The 19,992-nt window shown below is 36.8% G+C and overlaps 1 protein-coding gene across 1 annotated transcript in view; it reads left to right on the forward strand.

Annotated features, from left to right (window-relative positions):
• The window catches only part of LOC128218309 (dihydrolipoyl dehydrogenase, mitochondrial-like), a 31,142-nt gene extending 11,601 nt beyond the window's left edge, over positions 1 to 19,541 (forward strand). Inside the window, exons 7-14 of the mRNA XM_052925958.1 lie at positions 7,254 to 7,355; positions 7,687 to 7,908; positions 9,132 to 9,268; positions 10,108 to 10,169; positions 12,502 to 12,629; positions 13,163 to 13,300; positions 18,204 to 18,293; positions 18,812 to 19,541. Coding sequence (XP_052781918.1) covers positions 7,254 to 7,355; positions 7,687 to 7,908; positions 9,132 to 9,268; positions 10,108 to 10,169; positions 12,502 to 12,629; positions 13,163 to 13,300; positions 18,204 to 18,293; positions 18,812 to 18,877 — 945 coding nt within the window. The 3' untranslated portion in view covers positions 18,878 to 19,541. The remainder of the gene's footprint in view (positions 1 to 7,253; positions 7,356 to 7,686; positions 7,909 to 9,131; positions 9,269 to 10,107; positions 10,170 to 12,501; positions 12,630 to 13,162; positions 13,301 to 18,203; positions 18,294 to 18,811) is intronic.
• The last annotated feature ends 451 nt before the right edge of the window (positions 19,542 to 19,992 follow it).

Raw genomic sequence — 19,992 nt, forward strand, 5'->3', positions numbered from 1 at the left:
TCTCTTCCCTGTCTTCTCCCTTATACTGCTTCAATGAGACCAAGCCATTCCCCCATTCTTTTCCCTGTCTTCTCCCTTGTACTGCTTCAATGAGACCAAACCATTCCCCCATTCTCTTCCCTGTCTTCTCCCGTATACTGCTTCAATGAGACCAAGCCATTCCCCCATTCTCTTCCCTGTCTTTACCTTTATGCTGCCCCAATGAGGCCAAACCATTCCCCCATTCTCTTCCCTGTCTTCTCCCTTATACTGCTTCAATGAGGCCAAACCATTCCCCGATTCTCTCCCCTGTCTTCTCCCTTATACTGCTTCAATGAGGCCAAGCCATTCCCCCATTCTCTCCCCTGTCTTTTAATATCCTTATACTGCTTCAATGAGGCCAAACCATTCCCCCATTTCCTTCCATGTGTTTTCCCTCATACTGCCTCAAAAAGGTCAAAACTTTCCCCCATTATCTCCTCTGCTGTCTCCTTATACTGCTTGAATGAGACCAAAACATTTTCCTATTATCTCCCCTGTCTTCTCCCCAACAATGCTTTATGAGTCCAAACCATTTCCTACATTCTCTCCACTGTCTTCCCCCCAATTTTGCTTTAATGAGGCCAAACCATTTCTTACATTCACTCCCCTGTCTTCTTCCTCTTCTCCCTCATAGATGTCAAACCATTCATAATACTCCCTCATACTGCTTCAATGAGGCCCATAATGCAGTCCGTCCCCCCAGTCTTCTCTCCCTCTTGCTACTGGTTTTATTCGGGTTTAATTAAGTGTTTTAGCAGGATTCTCCCTGGAATCATGTAAAAGGAGAGGAAATGTTTACTGATTGACCAAAATACAATCTTCTTCATAATGTAAAAAAAACAGTTCATCACAAAGTGGCTTAAGCTTTATGGCTGTCTTAATTCGTTTTAGTATTATGTTTAGTTTATACTGGCCAGAGGTGAAACTGAGTGTAAGCATTTGTTCACTCTTGACAAAGCATGCTCTCCACTTTATGTGCTTTTTCACTTTTCTATGATACTGCTTCTGTTCTCATTCAGTGACTCAGAATTGTCTGTTGTCATTTGCTTGTTTATGAAACTTTAGTTTGTAACATTTTTTATCATTACTGGTATTGCATCAGAGTCATTTCCATGCATTTAAGTGCCTCAGAATCATTTCCATGCATTTTAGTGCCTCAGAGTCATTTCCATGCATTTTAGTGCCTCAGAGTCATTTCCATGCTTTTAAGTGCCTCAGGGTCATTTCCATGCATTTTAGTGCCTCAGAGTCATTTCCATGCATTTTAGTGCCTCAGAGTCATTTCCATGCATTATGGTGCCTCAGAGTCATTTCCATGCTTTTAAGTGCCTCAGATTCATTTCCATGCGTTTAAGTGCCACAGAGTCATTTCTAAGCATTTTAGTGCCTCCGAGTCATTTCCAAACATTTTAGTGCTTCAGATTCATTTCCATGCATTTTAGTGCCACAGTGACTCAGTTTTCATTGTCTGACATTTGTGTGTGAGGCAGTGTCTCAGTTTTCATTTTCTGACTATTGTGTGTGAGGCAGTGTCTCAGTTTTCATTGTCTGACACTTGTGTGCTAGGCAGTGGCTCAGTTTTCATTGTCTGACATTTGTTTGAAACGCAGTGTCTCAATTTTCATTGTCTGACATTTGTGTGTGAGGAAGTGTCTCAGTTTTCATTGTCTGACTTTTGTGTGCGAGGCAGTGTCTCAGTTTTCATTGTCTGACTTTTGTGTGCTAGGCAGTGTCTCAGTTTTCATTGTCTGACATTTATGTGCCAGGCAGTGTCTCAATTTCCATTGTCTGACATTTGTGTATGAGGAAGTGTCTCAATTTTCATTGTCAGACTTTCGTGTGCGAGCCAGTGTCTCAGTTTTCATTGGCGGACTTTCGTGTGCGAGGTAGTGTCTCAGTTTACATTTGTGTGTAAGGCAGTGTGTCAATTTTCATTGTCTGACATTTGTGTGTGAGCTAGTGTTTCAATTTTCATTGTCTGACATTTGTGTGAGAGGCAGTGTCTCAGTTTTCATTTTCTGACATTTGTGTGTGAGGCAGTGTCTCAATTTTCATTGTCTGACATTTGTGTATGAGGAACTGTCTCAATTTTCATTGTCTGACTTTCGTGTGCGAGCCAGTGTCTCAGTTTTCATTGGCCGACTTTCGTGTGCGAGGTAGTGTCTCAGTTTACATTTGTGTGTAAGGCAGTGTGTCAATTTTCATTGTCTGACATTTGTGTGTGAGCTAGTGTTTCAACTTTCATTGTCTGACATTTGTGTGAGAGGCAGTGTCTCAGTTTTCATTTTCTGACATTTGTGTGCTAGGCAGTGTCTCAGTTTTCATTGTCTGACATTTGTGTGAGACGCAGTGTCTCAATTTTCATTGTCTGACATTTGTGTGAGAGGCAGTGTCTAAGTTTTCATTTTCTGACATTTGTGTGTGAGGCAGTGTCTCAATTTTCATTGTCTGACATTTGTGTATGAGGAAGTGTCTCAATTTTCATTGTCTGACTTTCGTGTGCGAGCCAGTGTCTCAGTTTTCATTGGCTGACTTTCGTGTGCGAGGTAGTGTCTCAGTTTACATTTGTGTGTAAGGCAGTGTGTCAATTTTCATTGTCTGACATTTGTGTGTGAGCTAGTGTTTCAACTTTCATTGTCTGACATTTGTGTGAGAGGCAGTGTCTCAGTTTTCATTTTCTGACATTTGTGTGCTAGGCAGTGTCTCAGTTTTCATTGTCTGACATTTGTGTGAGACGCAGTGTCTCAATTTTCATTGTCTGACATTTGTGTGTGACGAATTGTCTCAGTTTTCATTGTCTGACTTTTGTGTGTGAGGCAGTGTCTCAGTTTTCATTGTCTGACATTTGTGTGAGAGGCAGTGTCTCAGTTTTCATTTTCTGACATTTGTGTGTGAGGCAGTGTCTCAATTTTCATTGTCTGACATTTGTGTGAGAGGCAGTGTCTCAGTTTTCATTTTCTGACATTTGTGTGCTAGGCAGTGTCTCAGTTTTCATTGTCTGACATTTGTGTGAGACGCAGTGTCTCAATTTTCATTGTCTGACATTTGTGTGTGACGAATTGTCTCAGTTTTCATTGTCTGACTTTTGTGTGTGAGGCAGTGTCTCAGTTTTCATTGTCTGACATTTGTGTGAGACGCAGTGTCTCAATTTTCATTGTCTGACATTTGTGTGTGACGAATTGTCTCAGTTTTCATTGTCTGACTTTTGTTTGTGAGGCAGTGTCTCAGTTTTCATTGTCTGACATTTGTGTGAGAGGCAGTGTCTCAGTTTTCATTTTCTGACATTTGTGTGTGAGGCAGTGTCTCAATTTTCATTGTCTGACATTTGTGTATGAGGAAGTGTCTCAATTTTCATTGTCTGACTTTCGTGTGCGAGCCAGTGTCTCAGTTTTCATTGGCGGACTTTTGTGTGCGAGGTAGTGTCTCAGTTTACATTTGTGTGTAAGGCAGTGTGTCAATTTTCATTGTCTGACATTTGTGTGTGAGCTAGTGTTTCAATTTTCATTGTCTGACATTTGTGTGAGAGGCAGTGTCTCAGTTTTCATTGTCTGACTTTCGTGTGCTAGGCAGTGTCTCAGTTTTCATTGTCTGACATTTATGTGCCAGGCAGTGTCTCAATTTCCATTGTCTGACATTTGTGTGAGAGGCAGTGTCTCAATTTTCATTGTCAGACTTTCGTGTGCGAGCCAGTGTCTCAGTTTTCATTGGCGGACTTTCGTGTGCGAGGTAGTGTCTCAGTTTACATTTGTGTGTAAGGCAGTGTGTCAATTTTCATTGTCTGACATTTGTGTGTGAGCTAGTGTTTCAATTTTCATTGTCTGACATTTGTGTGAGAGGCAGTGTCTCAGTTTTCATTTTCTGACATTTGTGTGTGAGGCAGTGTCTCAATTTTCATTGTCTGACATTTGTGTATGAGGAACTGTCTCAATTTTCATTGTCTGACTTTCGTGTGCGAGCCAGTGTCTCAGTTTTCATTGGCGGACTTTCGTGTGCGAGGTAGTGTCTCAGTTTACATTTGTGTGTAAGGCAGTGTGTCAATTTTCATTGTCTGACATTTGTGTGTGAGCTAGTGTTTCAACTTTCATTGTCTGACATTTGTGTGAGAGGCAGTGTCTCAGTTTTCATTTTCTGACATTTGTGTGCTAGGCAGTGTCTCAGTTTTCATTGTCTGACATTTGTGTGAGACGCAGTGTCTCAATTTTCATTTTCTGACATTTGTGTGTGAGGCAGTGTCTCAGTTTTCATTTTCTGACATTTGTGTGTGAGGCAGTGTCTCAATTTTCATTGTCTGACATTTGTGTATGAGGAAGTGTCTCAATTTTCATTGTCTGACATTTATGTGCAAGGCAGTGTCTCAATTTTCATTGTCTGACATTTATTTGCAAGGCAGTGTCTCAGTTTTCATTGTCTGACATTTGTGTGCAAGGCAGTGTCTCAATTTTCATTGTCTGACATTTGTGTGCAAGGCAGTGTCTCAATTTTCATTTTCTGACATTTATGTGCAAGGCAGTGTCTCAATTTTCATTGTCTGACTTTCGTGTGCGAGCCAGTGTCTCAGTTTTCATTGGCGGACTTTTGTGTGCGAGGTAGTGTCTCAGTTTACATTTGTGTGTAAGGCAGTGTGTCAATTTTCATTGTCTGACATTTGTGTGTGAGCTAGTGTTTCAATTTTCATTGTCTGACATTTGTGTGAGAGGCAGTGTCTCAGTTTTCATTGTCTGACTTTCGTGTGCTAGGCAGTGTCTCAGTTTTCATTGTCTGACATTTATGTGCCAGGCAGTGTCTCAATTTCCATTGTCTGACATTTGTGTATGAGGAAGTGTCTCAATTTTCATTGTCAGACTTTCGTGTGCGAGCCAGTGTCTCAGTTTTCATTGGCGGACTTTCGTGTGCGAGGTAGTGTCTCAGTTTACATTTGTGTGTAAGGCAGTGTGTCAATTTTCATTGTCTGACATTTGTGTGTGAGCTAGTGTTTCAATTTTCATTGTCTGACATTTGTGTGAGAGGCAGTGTCTCAGTTTTCATTTTCTGACATTTGTGTGTGAGGCAGTGTCTCAATTTTCATTGTCTGACATTTGTGTATGAGGAAGTGTCTCAATTTTCATTGTCTGACTTTCGTGTGCGAGCCAGTGTCTCAGTTTTCATTGGCGGACTTTCGTGTGCGAGGTAGTGTCTCAGTTTACATTTGTGTGTAAGGCAGTGTCTCAATTTTCATTGTCTGACATTTGTGTGTGAGCTAGTGTTTCAACTTTCATTGTCTGACATTTGTGTGAGAGGCAGTGTCTCAGTTTTCATTTTCTGACATTTGTGTGCTAGGCAGTGTCTCAGTTTTCATTGTCTGACATTTGTGTGAGACGCAGTGTCTCAATTTTCATTTTCTGACATTTGTGTGTGAGGCAGTGTCTCAATTTTCATTGTCTGACATTTATGTGCAAGGCAGTGTCTCAATTTTCATTGTCTGACATTTATGTGCAAGGCAGTGTCTCAATTTTCATTGTCTGACATTTATTTGCAAGGCAGTGTCTCAGTTTTCATTGTCTGACATTTGTGTGCAAGGCAGTGTCTCAATTTTCATTGTCTGACATTTGTGTGCAAGGCAGTGTCTCAATTTTCATTTTCTGACATTTATGTGCAAGGCAGTGTCTCAATTTTCATTGTCTGACATTTATGTGCAAGGCAGTGTCTCAATTTTCATTGTCTGACATTTATGTGCAAGGCAGTGTCTCAATTTTCATTGTCTGACATTCATGTGCAAGGCAGTGTCTCAATTTTCATTGTCTGACATTTGTGTGTGAGGCAGTGCCTCAATTTTTATTGTCTGACATTTATGTGCAAGGCAGTGTCTCAGTTTTCATTGTCTGACATTTATGTGCAAGGCAGTTTCTCAATTTTCATTGTCTGACATTTATGTGCAAGGCAGTGTCTCAGTTTAATTTTCTGGCATTACGTGTTTCAGTGTCATGATTTGTTAAAGTTATGGAGGTAGGAAATAACATAAAGAACATGGTCAAACATGATGATTCCCCATCTACAGTTAAAGGGGGATATATTGGCCCACTTCACCATCTTTCAGGGGACAGTAAAACAAGTTATTCTCACTAATTAAAATAAGTATGGGTGGTAGCTGGTTAGATCTTTACCAATTTGCACAGAGAGTGAATGGATAATTGCTGCACATGCCAAAAAACTGCATGAAAATTATTTCATAACATGTATTTTATCGACCTTTCTATATCATATTTAAAGGACGTCCGTGACGACACCTCAGATAGACCTGTGGGAAATAATGCCTTATGTACCAATACAATATTAATGTGCTCAGCTAGCCAGAGGAAATTGAAAGTCATAATTAATGGGTCACCAAGGTGCTTAGTCCAAAATTATGTTATCTGTAAATGGTATTTGACCTGATCCAAATTTGCTGTCAGAAGTGTCAGTAGGCCAGTAGAGTGGACGGCAGATATTGATTGCACTTAATCACTAGCTGTTTGTAATTGTCTAGTAGAATTGTCTGGTATGATTTATTTGCACATAGATCCTGAGATTTCTTGCGATTCTTTTTAAGCTGCAATTCATCCTATTCTATTGCGTAAAATGTAACAGCCTTAAGGCTGATAAAATTGATTCTGGCAGGGACGATACAGTTCTGAATTAGTCCTGAAAGTAAGGATTCAGAGCTTTTAACTTCATACTTTTATACAATTGTGAATTTTGTATTTTCCAGGACATTTGCATTAAATCATTCCAGGATTGTCTGTTATCTTCCCTGAACTGGTGGTATTCATAAAACATCTTAAGACACTTCCAAACTTTTAAAGTCATTTTCTTAACTTTAGTATCTCACAAATCATATGATATAATTACAAAATAGCATCTGAAATACCTTATTTGCATTTATTTAATTAAAAAGCCATACTTTTATGTTAAAAACACTTACACTAAATTTTCTTTTTATTTGAAAAGTTTTGAAAATTGACTTCAGTCAACAAATGACTTAAAAAGAATTATGAATACAGTCCCTGTTCAGGCCTAAGGTAGTTTCAGTACTATTGTATAGGCCGTATGAGCTTGCACCATTTTGCTCTCCTTATTACAAACCTGTTAAGACCTATAGATTTTCCTCTAAATTTGGTCATTTCACAGGCCTTAATGGCCTTCTGTTCAAACAACCATGTTAGGAAGACAGCAAAACTGCTGTGGGCTTAAATTGTACTGCTTTTTTTTTGTTGCAGATAGATGAGCAGACGATAGTTTCGTCCACTGGAGCATTATCCCTTTCTAAAGTCCCTGAAAACATGATTGTCATAGGGGCTGGGGTCATCGGAGTTGAACTGGTACGGTACTGTTTTAGGTTGTTTATATTTCTACAAAATGTGTTTAGATCAATAATTATTCTGTTGATATTCGAAACCAGGTCATGTTAAGTGTTGTAAGTATATAACATTTTGTGACATTTGCCATTTTGTTCATATATTATGTTCACAAACAATATTGATAAAAGCTCACCTCAGCTACATTATCATGTAATATGTATTTTTTATTACAGGAAAAGAAAGCAAAATAACAGGGAAAGCTGTATTTAGAACAGTATATTTTTAAAGTAGGAACCTGTGTAGGGATTTATGAATGTATCATATTGTAGTTTTCCTGTTCTTCCTTCTGTAGGGATCAGTATGGCAGCGACTTGGATCCAAGGTGACATGTGTAGAGTTCCTTGGACACATCGGGGGTCTTGGAATCGACATGGAGGTGGCAAAGAACTTTCAGAGGATTCTCAAAAAGCAGGGCCTTGGATTTAAGCTGGAAACCAAAGTAATGTCTGCCACAAGGGACGGAGATACAATACGTGTCGCCATTGAGGGAGTCAAGTCAGGGAAACAGGAGGAGGTAAGAAATGCAGCTCTGCTGTAGTGAATGGTCACGGTGTAGCTTGGTAAATTATTGAATGAAAATGTGCAAAACATTGTAGAAAGCTGACGTCAGTTGACCATCAAAACTCCATTAAGTTTTTCAAAGAAAAAAGTTTTAATATTGTGATAACCTTGCTGTTGTAGTCGTTGTCAGATTTAATCTTGATAATAACTCGAAAAATATTCAAGATATTAAAATGAAACTTTGAATATATGCACTCTTGTTTAATGAATATATTTTGAAAGAGGGATTCCTTTGACGCATTAAATACATCAAAAGATATGATAGGCTTTATTCCAACACATTCAAGAATTTCTTAGCCAAAATTTAAGTAATTGCAAACCTTAAGAATTAACTTTTTCTACTGACATATTTAAACGTGCTTATATATATTACATTGTGTTCTAATCTCCCACGCGGAGGATATATTGAAATAAATGAATGAATGAATGAGGTATGTCTAGGGTGGAGCTGTCTATCAAACAAGCTGTGTTGATTACATGGGTATAATGCTGTTGATTATCTGCCAATGGATACTACTGAAGTTATTCTTATCCAATAAAGTTGCATTTAGTTTAAAAGTCAAAGCTTCTCTACTGTCAATGTAAATAAAGCAGAAGTGCTTCCTGTTCTTAGAAAGATAAAAAAGGAACATCCTTTCAGTGAATGAAATGGATGTTTGCGTGATCAGTTTTTACATGCCTAATTACGCCTAAAAATTGCTACGTAAAGTAATATTTGTCCTCTCCATCTCGATGATTGATATTGTTGCAATTCTGCAGCTTTAACGTGCACAGTTGAAGGATTCATTCCAATTAAAAAAAAAAGTTTACCTTTTAGATTAAAGAGGCCTTTATCATCTAATCTCATAAGGGATTCATTTCATATGGGTTAATTTCTATTTTCAGATTCCATTTAATTGAAAAACTAAACATTAAGTTTTACTATGTGCGATGCATGAGAGATTGTTACAAATACAATCTGGAAGAGAAGTGCTTTGAAAGTTCAAAATACATTAGAAGTATAAAAACACATTCCTGATTTGATTGCTACTGTTCATGGACAGAAATAGTAGGTGCAACACTGTCAGTTTCCTAGCACTGGCTCAAGAGACATTCAATTTGAACAAATTATTAAGACAAAGTCTCGAAGCACTAGAAAAAAATATACACATTTGAATGATTGTCTCTGTATTACAGATGACATGTGACACCCTACTGGTTTGTATCGGACGTCGACCATACACACAGAATCTCGGTCTTGAAGAGATGAGCATACAGACAGACAACCGTGGCAGAATTCCCGTAAACTCTCGCTTCCAGACATCCATACCCAGGTAATTAAAGGGTTATAGCAGGATAACAGCATTGGTACAGACAAGGAGTATATCAGGTAAAATTGGCAGGGGTGCAGACAGGTAATACTGTAATGATATGGGTACACACAGATGAATGGTAAAGGTAATATGCACAGACAGGTAATACTGGCAGGGGTATAGCTAAGTAATGACAAGGGATTAGCCAGATAATGATAGGGGTACAGCCTGATAACAGCTTTGGTACAGGCAGGGGGTATGGACAGGTAATACTGGTAGGGGTAGGGGTAGAGCTAGGTTATTTCAATGGATTAGCGAGGTAATGATAGGGGTACAGCCAAATGATAGCATTGGTACAGGTAATATGTACAGACAGGTAATACTGGCAGGGGTATAGCTACCTAATTGCAATGGATTAGCAAGGTTATGATCAGGGCAAAACCAGGTAACAAGGGGTCCATAGGGGATGTCCGAAGTTTCATTGGGGATAAAACCTGAAATCAGGTTTGAGAGTTCTTAATTTCCAACTATTGTACAGTTGTATTGATTGTTTTTTACTTAAACATTTGCATGAGGAAGCAGGTAGGAAGTATCTTTAAGTGAACTATAAATGACATCTTAGCCCCTTTACACTGCTTCCAGCATGACTCCCTCATACTTAAACAGAGCCCAGCTGTTTTCAGGATTGAAACTTATCAGCTGTTGGAACCTGTGAATTTATTTCTAAGCGTAAGGTTGTGTAAAATGAGCTTCGTTCAGTGTTTAAGGTGTTAACAAAGTTAAAGAAATAAAGCATTTTGCCATTCATAACTTTTCTACAAACTTTAATAATTTTGTATTGTGTGCCATGTTTGTTTCAGTGTGTATGCGATAGGGGACTGCATCGCGGGACCTATGTTGGCACACAAAGCTGAGGATGAGGGTAAGTAGGGGAATACATTGAAGAATGAAGACAGTTCTTAATATCTTTGATGCTAATAGAAATATTCTGCTTTGAGCTAAGGAAGCTGGAAGTGATAATGTATGTTTTATAAAGTTTGATATCATTGAAAGTATATATTTTACCAATGATATTACACTGCAGATTGTTTGAAAATCATAAGGGTCTTTTTTATGATTGTTATTCACCAACTTACAGGAGATGGGGAATGGGGGCTTGTAGATTTGTCCTTGTCCGACCATGCGTCTGTGCGTTAGTATTATGCAAACTTGTGCCATTCAATCTCCAAAACCTCTTCCCCTAGTGACTTGAATGTTGTGGAGGTGATGAAGCTCTGCACCTGGGACTTCACTAGCAACTGCGAGCTGCACATAGTAAGGGGAGAGTTAAGGCCGTTAAGGTTCTTTATAGACACAATTCTAGTTTTATCCTGGCCAATATTGCAAGGTTTGATAATTGCATGGGTGTTATTTAATCAAGGGGAAACAATATTGAATTGATTATTTCTCTGGGTTTAAAATTAATGATCTTATCGATTTGGGAAAACATTGTGAATATTACACCGTCTGCATTACTGGGATCTGCCCCACCATCGGAATTAAACATGATTTATGTATGGTTGCCTTACAGTTGAAGAGGTAATCACTTTTCACCTCTACGAGTTTTATGGAAAGATTTTATTTGATCAAAGAGCTCTATTATTTTAAAATGTCAGACTGTGATAGGACAATTGTGTGGGTGTATTCAGAGATGGATCTGCAGGACAAAACTACTGTGATCGGCAATGTATAAATTTAGTAGTGCATTTATTATTCATTGCTCAAATGGCAATGACATTTTAAACACTGATATATTTGGAGGTGTAATCAGAAAATTAATTGAATGTCTCAGTATTTATCAGTTAAGGTCTCATTTCTTCTTCCTTATATTCAGTTGATGTTCTAGTTAATCTAGAAGTATATATGCTCAAGTCAGGTTTATTGTCTTGTTCAAATGCTGAAATTTGCTTAAATGATGAATGGCTTTCTATTTTAATTTTTTTTCTTAATTAATTTTTAGCTCGACTATTCAACGAATATGGAGAGCTATTCTACTCACCAAAGCGTCGGCGTCAGCATCAGCGTCGGCGTTAGCGTCACACCTTTGTTAAGGTTTTGCGTGCAAGCACACATAGGTTAATATCTCAGCATCTACTTGAGGTATTGCATTGAGACTTAATACAATGGTACTCAACCATTTAACCTACTTAATTAACCAAGTTAAATAACTCTAGTTTGCATTTAATGCAAATAATAGGCCTTTCTTATTCGACTTAGAAATTCTGGTTAAGGTTTTGCGTGCAAGCACACATATGTTAATATTTCAGCAACTACTTGAGGTTTTGCATTGAGAATTGATACAATGTTACTTAACCATCCAACCTACTTAATTTTCCAAGTTAGATAACTTTAGTTTGCATTTTATGCAAATAATAGGCCTTTATTATTCGACTTAGAAGTTCTGGTTAAGGTTTTGCGTGCAAGCACACATAGGTTAATATCCCAGCAACTACTTGAGGTATTGCATTGAGACTTAATACAATGGTACTCAACCATCCAACCTACTTAATTAACCAAGTTAAATAACTCTAGTTTGCATTTAATGCAAATAATAGGCCATTCTTATTCGACTTAGAAATTCTGGTTAAGGTTTTGCGTGCAAGCACACATAGGTTAATATTTCAGCAACTACTTGAGTTTAAATTGTTATTACTTGGACAAGGCCAAATTGGGGGCAGTTTTCTTTTCCTGTGACCAATCTTAATTTTGCAAGGGTTGGTTATTATGACCATTAGGAACTGCAGTCTCCATAAATAAAGTGTGAGAGTGGTTAAGTAGTATAAGGGTCCAGCGTTTCTACCCAGAAATGGAATCAAGGCTGATTCATATTAGTCTATAGCTGGCTTCACAATCCGGCTAAAATTAATTTGTATAAACTAAATATGAACTTTCTGATCTACAGGCCCCAATTTCTCGAAACTTCTTAAGCTTAACAGGCATAAGTAGCTTATTTCAATAAGACAAAGTACATACGGTACTTAAATTGGATTTTGATCAATGGAAAATGTTTTATTGTGATTAATAATATCATAATGATTATTACTATCCAAAGCATAAAAACTCTTAAAGAAGTAACTATTATGCAAATTATTGAAATACAAAAATAGTGAGCTTAGCTTAATCCTGTTAAGGGACTTAAGAAGTTTCGAGGAATTGTGGCCAGGTACACTTATTATGATGGAAACTTTATTTAAATATCTAGAATCCACTTTCAGGCATTATCTGCGTGGAGGGCATGGCGGGAGGCGCGGTACATATAGACTACAACTGTGTACCCTCAGTGATTTACACCCATCCAGAGGTGGCCTGGGTTGGCAAGACAGAAGAAATGTTGAAAGAGGAGGTACTGACTCCGTTTTTGATAAGCCATATGAGATTATAATTATAAATGGATTTTTAAGGGAAAAACCAAGACTTTGAAAATCTGGAGTTTCCTGCTCAAATTGATGTTGGAAATTAAAATAGCAAAATTGAAGAGATTGTCATATGGTTAAAGCTGAGTTCAAGCTGAGTCATACGGTTAAAGGACAGTTCAAGATGAGCTAATGTGTATGACATAATTTGTGGATGTTCAGTGTCCCTCAAATAGCACTGGATTTACAAATAAAATTGCTTTAAACAATATGCAACAAAGTATCCTCGAAAGAGTACAGCAAATGTTATATAACTCTCAACTTTGTTTTGCAGTCAAAAGAGTATGAGGTTTCACTGGATCTTATTTCACTGTCTAGAGACACAGGAAGACAAATAATAAATGGTGCTATAAATTGGTCTGAAGACCTTTAAATTTGGGAAAAAGATTGGCATGTGCTGTGTACAGTTGTCAACGAAAAAGAATAATTACAAAACTAAATGAGAAATGTGATCTGTTTTCAGGGTATAGCATTCAATGTTGGTAAATTCCCGCTTGCAGCCAACAGCCGCGCAAAAACCACGGACGACACAGATGGTTTTGTCAAAGTTCTTGGGGATAAAACAACAGACAGAATTCTCGGAGTGCACTTCATTGGATCAGTAAGTTCAGTTACATGTATTATTGTATTATATATAAGGCTGGCTGTTTTCTCGAGAAAATGCTGTACGAGGGCTGTTCAAGAAGTTTGTTGACTTTTTACAGACATCTTTTTACAGACATATTTTATTTTTTTGAATTTTTTTTTTTTTGAATTTTTTTTTAAAGTGCTATGGTTTAATTGAAACTAAAACTTTATTATATAAAAATCACACTCAGCAGTTTTTTTCCATTCTCAAAATATTCATAATTATTTTTTGCAGAAATAAGGTATTGTTTTAAGATTTCAAAGGATGTTTTAATGTCTTTAAATTTGTAGCTGAGATCCATATTTTCATTAGGTATAGGTCTGTTACTTTACTTGTGTGTTATCTAGGTAGTAGGTGACAAAATATGAAGGAGAAAACAACCATTCACCTACCATGTATACCTATGTGAAAAACTACAGAAACAAGCTCAGTAGCCAAATGTTTAACCATAAACCCTGTTTAATGACACAAGGTAAACGCCAAAGACATAGAACACAAAAACAATCACAAACCAGAAACATGGTTCAAGAGCACAAAACTCCACAAACAACTCTATATATGCTAACTATTTTTAAAAAAAAAAGAACACTAGGGGTGTTTATCAAGAATTGTTAGGTACGGCCTTGGAACGGTCAGTAAAATGTAAATTTACTGGGGGTTTAAAACAGTTTACTTGCACAAACCTCACTCTTATCCCAACAATCCTGAATAAAGAAAAAATGTGAAAGGTAAATCAAAGTATGCATTAACTTGAGGAAACATAATAATAAAACAAATAATAATAAACTAATAGGTAAACCCCAAGTACTTCAGTGATTAGAGATCCCAACTCTCTCTCTGCAGACAGAAGAATTACACATTTACGTGTATGTAGGTAGAATGCAAATCTCATGTGGTGTGCGCCACCCTAGGATTACATGGCTTCCATCTCATGTGGTCTGCCCCACCCTAGGATTACATGGCTTCCATCTCCTGTGGTGTGCCCCACCCTAGGATTACATGGCTTCCATCTCATGTGGTGTGCCCAACCCTAGGATTACATGGGTTCCATCTCATGTGGTGTGCCCCACCCTAGGACTACATGGCTTCCATCTCATGTGGTGTGCCCCACCCTAGGATTACATGGCTTCCATCTCATGTGGTGTGCCCCACCCTAGGACTACATGGCTTCCATCTCATGTGGTGTGCCCCACCCTAGGATTACATGGCTTCCATCACATGTGGTGTGCCCCACCCTAGGATTACATGGCTTCCATCTCATGTGGTGTGGCCCACCCTAGGATTACATGGCTTCCATCTCATGTGGTGTGCCCCACCCTAGGATTACATGGCTTCAACTATTGTCTATTTTACCATAAAACAGTGCAATTTTAGCATTTGCTTATGTAAATAAGTTGCTAAAGAAAATGTCAGTTTTTATCATGTCCTAACTTATACAAATCAGTCATGAAAATTATAATTTATTAGGAAAGTTTTTACCTAAAAGAAACTGAACAATATCATAAGAGGAAAATGTTAACAGTAATGTTCTTTAAAAAAATACAATGTGTCTAAACTGTTTGTGTTTTTTGTATAAATGATATTATGGTATATTTAAAACTGTTGTGAAAAAAGGCAATAAAATATGTTTAAATCGGGGTTTTCTCAGAATTACAGCTGTTGGGTCATTACGCCCTCATTGTAGGCAAAGCTACTTAGATCTTTGGTAATTTTATAGAGTCTCCATATGTGGTTAAAACTCAACTAAAGTTTATTTCCGAGGTCCGATGGGAGTTCAGTAGTTAGGAAATGGGAGCCAATGGAAAGTAATTCCATTCAGGGATGCAGGTTGTCTGTGTCAGGGAAATCACTGTTTAAATCAGATTACAATAATGACTGAAAAGGTCTTCTGCAAAAAATCATTCTTAGATGCAAATTCTGGCAAAGAGATTTTGTTATGTCAAAGCCTCCTGTTCACACAAATTACAGTATAATTCTATTAAACAAAGTCTTGTTGTGGACATGAATGAAAAAAGTCTCCTGATTTTGGGTTTTTCCTCTCTTTGAAATATTGAGACTGTAACGTGTCTGACGCCAGCCTTCAGGGAGTTAAAATGACAAACTAACAATAGATCTTGCAGCTGCTGTGCACATATAGGAATGTCAAGTAATCCTGATTTCACTCTGTGCTAAGATAGATGGAATAGACTTGCTCTTTGTATTCTTTGACCTACGTCTTCTGAGTTGCTGATAATGATTCTCGTTAAAGGGATTTTTATGTCTAAAATTGTTTCCTAAGGGTATGTTGTGCCTAAAATTATTTTCAAAGTGTATTCACTCGAATACAAAGAGTATTTACCAATAAAAAAACACTGCATCAACAAGTGAAAAATGAAGTCTGAGTCTTGTTTTAAGTACCATGTAAATGGAGTTGCTGAACCAAATGCAAAAACCACAGTAACTACACCATAAGCAGTAACCACCCCTTAAAACAGGAGACCATTTTATTACTTTAGATTAAAGTAATCACGGCCTTGAATTGGCTACTCTCCACTATTCAAAACTTATTGGATGAATGACTTACTTACTGATATGCATGCCGATCAATAAGAAGGAAGTTTTGACTAAATACAATGTGTTTTGATATATATATATATAAAGGTTCAAACTTCATTGTGTTGAACAGAATGTTAAATGCCTATTTACAATTATGCACCTTATCTAGAGTCCTACTCCTGTTGCCTATTAACAGAAATATAATGATCGCAAGTTTTTAAGACATTTTAAATTTATTTGTGATAAAGAATGTTCCATGAATAGAAAAATTGCCATAACAATTTGACATGTAAAATGTTCTATTAAAAACCACAGCCATTATGAAATACATGTTCACAGATAAACAACTTTTATCGAGATGGAAGCAAAAAACCCAGAGTATAACAAACATTGGCAATTGAAGAATATAATTATAGATATAGTTTTTAATGCCATGAATTACAAATAGGGTAAGCTGTTAAAGGACAATTCCATGAAGGACATATAGTTATAATTCTTTTTATTATACTTCATGTAACCTGTCATGTTAAATTCTCATATACACGACATAAGCCAATCCATACTGTCCATACCCTGACATAATGCTTTTTACAGGGGGATATTATTAATATTACACTCATGTGGGTCTAAAAATAGAAACTTACTCCCTTGTGAAAAAAAAAACTGATTGTGATATTATCAACAAACTTGTTCTTTGATGTATAATTAATTCTAAAATGAATGAAGTTACTCATTATGTGTATGTTGAAATTCTTTGTATGTACCAGTAAAAGTCTGTTAGAAGACGCAAAAAAACTAAAACTAAAAATTTCAATAAAGCGAAACATTTTATCATATGACGTAAAAATAACACCAGAAAAATTTAATCTCTTTAAAGTTGATAATTATGATCTTCTTGACTCCATGTATAATAATTCTTTATACACAATACGATGAATACCTGTAGGTTAAATAACTCTTTATGGACAATGCCATGAATTCCTGTAGGTTAAATAACTCTTGATGGACAATGCCATGAATTTCTGTTGGTTAAATAACTCTTTATGTACAATGCCATGAATTCCTGTTGGTTAATTTACTCTTTATGGACAATGCCATGAATTTTTGTTGGTTAAATAACTCTTTATGTACAATGCCATGAATTCCTGTTGGTCAAATAACTCTTTATGGACAATGCCATGAATTCCTGTTGGTTAAATAACTCTTTATGGACAATGCCATGAATTCCTGTTGGTTAAATAACTCTTTATGGACAATGCCATGAATTCCTGTTGGTTAAATAACTCTTTATGGACAATGCCATGAATTCCTGTTGGTTAAATAACTCTTTATGGACAATGCCATGAATTCCTGTTGGTTAAATAACTTTTTATGTACAATCCCATGAATTCCTGTTGGTTAAATAACTCTTTATGGACAATGCCATGAATTCCTGTTGGTTAAATAACTCTTTATGGACAATGCCATGAATTTCTGTTGGTTAAATAACTCTTTATGTACAATCCCATGAATTCCTGTTGGTTAAATAACTCTTTATGGACAATGCCATGAATTTCTGTTGGTTAAATAACTCTTTATGGACAATCCCATGAATTTCTGTTGGTTAAATAACTCTTTATGTACAATCCCATGAATTCCTGTTGGTTAAATAACTCTTTATGGACAATGCCATGAATTCCTGTTGGTTAAATAACTCTTTATGGACAATGCCATGAATTTCTGTTGGTTAAATAACTCTTTATGTACAATCCCATGAATTCCTGTTGGTTAAATAACTCTTTATGGACAATGCCATGAATTCCTGTTGGTTAAATAACTCTTTATGGACAATGCCATGAATTTCTGTTGGTTAAATAACTCTTTATGTACAATGCCATGAATTTCTGTTGGTTAAATTACTCTCTATGGACAATGCCATGAATTCCTGTTGGTTAAATTACTCTTTATGGACAATGCCATGAATTTCTGTTGGTTAAATTACTCTTATTCCTGTTGGTTAAATTACTCTTTATGGACAATGCCATGAATTACTGTAGGTTAAATTACTCTAAATGCCAAGAGCTTTGCAGGCTTTAAAGTCGCTATATTTGTTGTGCCTGGAGGCTGGAACACTTACAGCCTGGGTTATGATTGAAACAACAATAATATTGTTAGTTTGTCTGAAATCCCCAATACCTACCCTGTGTTTCTTCACATAATTAATGGGGCAATTCAGTTATCAGACATAAATACAAGAATTAACACTTAAAGGTTTTACACAGAAATGTTTTCTGTGATGTATAACAGCAATCTTAACATTCTGTAAAAAATGCCTGAACAACTCGTTTTGCTTGTGGTTTAGGTAGCAGGAGAGCTGATCAACGAGGCAGTTTTGGCCATGGAGTACGGGGCGTCATGTGAGGACATCGCACGAGTGTGCCATGCGCATCCTGTAAGTATAACACGTAGGAGAGTGAAGAAAATTAGGATTGCAGGGCCAATGGTGTAAAACAGAATAATATCCTCATCTTATAAATATTTTGGCTACTCTGCACTTTAAAGAAGTCATTTGATAATGCTACAAAAATACCTGTCAAGACTTAAACACGATTTGACTGTATTAACAAAAATTGTGTTAATATACCCTTTTTATCATTTTGAACCATATTGGCATTTATCTTCTAAAATATAGCCAATATGTCAGGTTTTAAGGGTTCTTGAATAGAACATAATATTCAAAGACTAAACCAGGAACAGATAGCAATGGAAAGATCTGTACTCTATGACTGGTTTCTTTAGAATGTTTTTATTTTTTTTCTCAGTTTTTATTTTAACTTTCAATTGATTTTGTAGAACTGAAATAGGTTTTGAGTGCAGTATTTTATCTTTAGTTATAGTTGACATATAATTTTTGATGGAAGGGCCTCAGAATTTCTACTACTGTTGAATGAACTCGTACATATTTTTTAGACCGTGGCCGAAGCATTACGAGAGGCCAGCCTTGCGGCGTATTCAGGCAAGCCAATCAACTTCTGAAACACCCACCCACCACACAGCCAGAGAAATAGGGATCTGAGAGATTACAAGTGCTAACAGCAGACATGTGCTATATCAGCTGACATATTTTAGTACATTTTAGTACCTTAAAACAATTGAGCACATGTTTTTGAGTGAATGTTATTGAATAGACAAGAGTGATTGATGTGTTATGGACAGCATTGTTGCACTTCATGTCAAAAAATGAATGGTATAAAATTTATCCAATTTTATTTGTATTTTCTCAGTAAACAAGTGTGTAAAGCTGACTGGAGAAATTATCAGTCAGCCTAGATTTCATAAGAAATACAAACTTTGAATAGTTCACATTTGATAAGATAATTCTATTTGGCCCCATTTTTACATGTAATTGTGTGACACTATCACTGATAATGTTAATGATTCAAAAAGAAAGAGGTTCACTGATTATCTGATCATTTTTTAAAGGAAGTGTGAAGTTTTTCTCAAAGATGTTAGGAAACAAGGATATTTTTCTATTATTGCAAACCATTTTCCTTTGCCATGTGAAGTGCTTTCACATTGTTTTAGTGAATAATCGTTTAAAAATGTTTAGTTTCAAAATGTCCTGATGCTGAGTTTATCTTGGAATATTTAGCTTTGTATTTATGATTGTTTAAATTATTACTAAAATGGTGACAATTTTTACCTGACTTGTTAAATTTATTTAATCCCAAAGGAACCACACAATTTGGCTAGGGCTGGGTATGTGAATAGGAACTGCATTAAAAATATTTTATTTTTGCCTTCTAAATTAATCTAAGGAAAGTTCAGGTATTGTCACAGCCTTGGTGTCAGGGTCAGACTCACCATGCACAGCCTCTGTGTCAGTGTGTAAGTCACCATGCACAGTCTCTGTGTCAGTGTGATAGTCACCATGCTAAGCATTGGTGTCAGTGTCGTAGTCACCATGCACAGTCTTGGTGTCAGTGTCGTAGACACCATGCATAGTCTCGGTGTCAGTGTAGTAGTCACCATACATAGTCTCGGTGTCAGTGTCGCAGACACCATGCACAGTCTCGGTGTCAGTGACGTAGTCACCATGCACAGTCTCGGTGTCAGTGTCGTGGTCACCATACATAGTCTCGGTGTCAGTG

The sequence above is a fragment of the Mya arenaria genome, chromosome 14, assembly GCF_026914265.1.
Source record: "Mya arenaria isolate MELC-2E11 chromosome 14, ASM2691426v1".
Lineage (NCBI taxonomy): Eukaryota > Metazoa > Mollusca > Bivalvia > Myida > Myidae > Mya > Mya arenaria.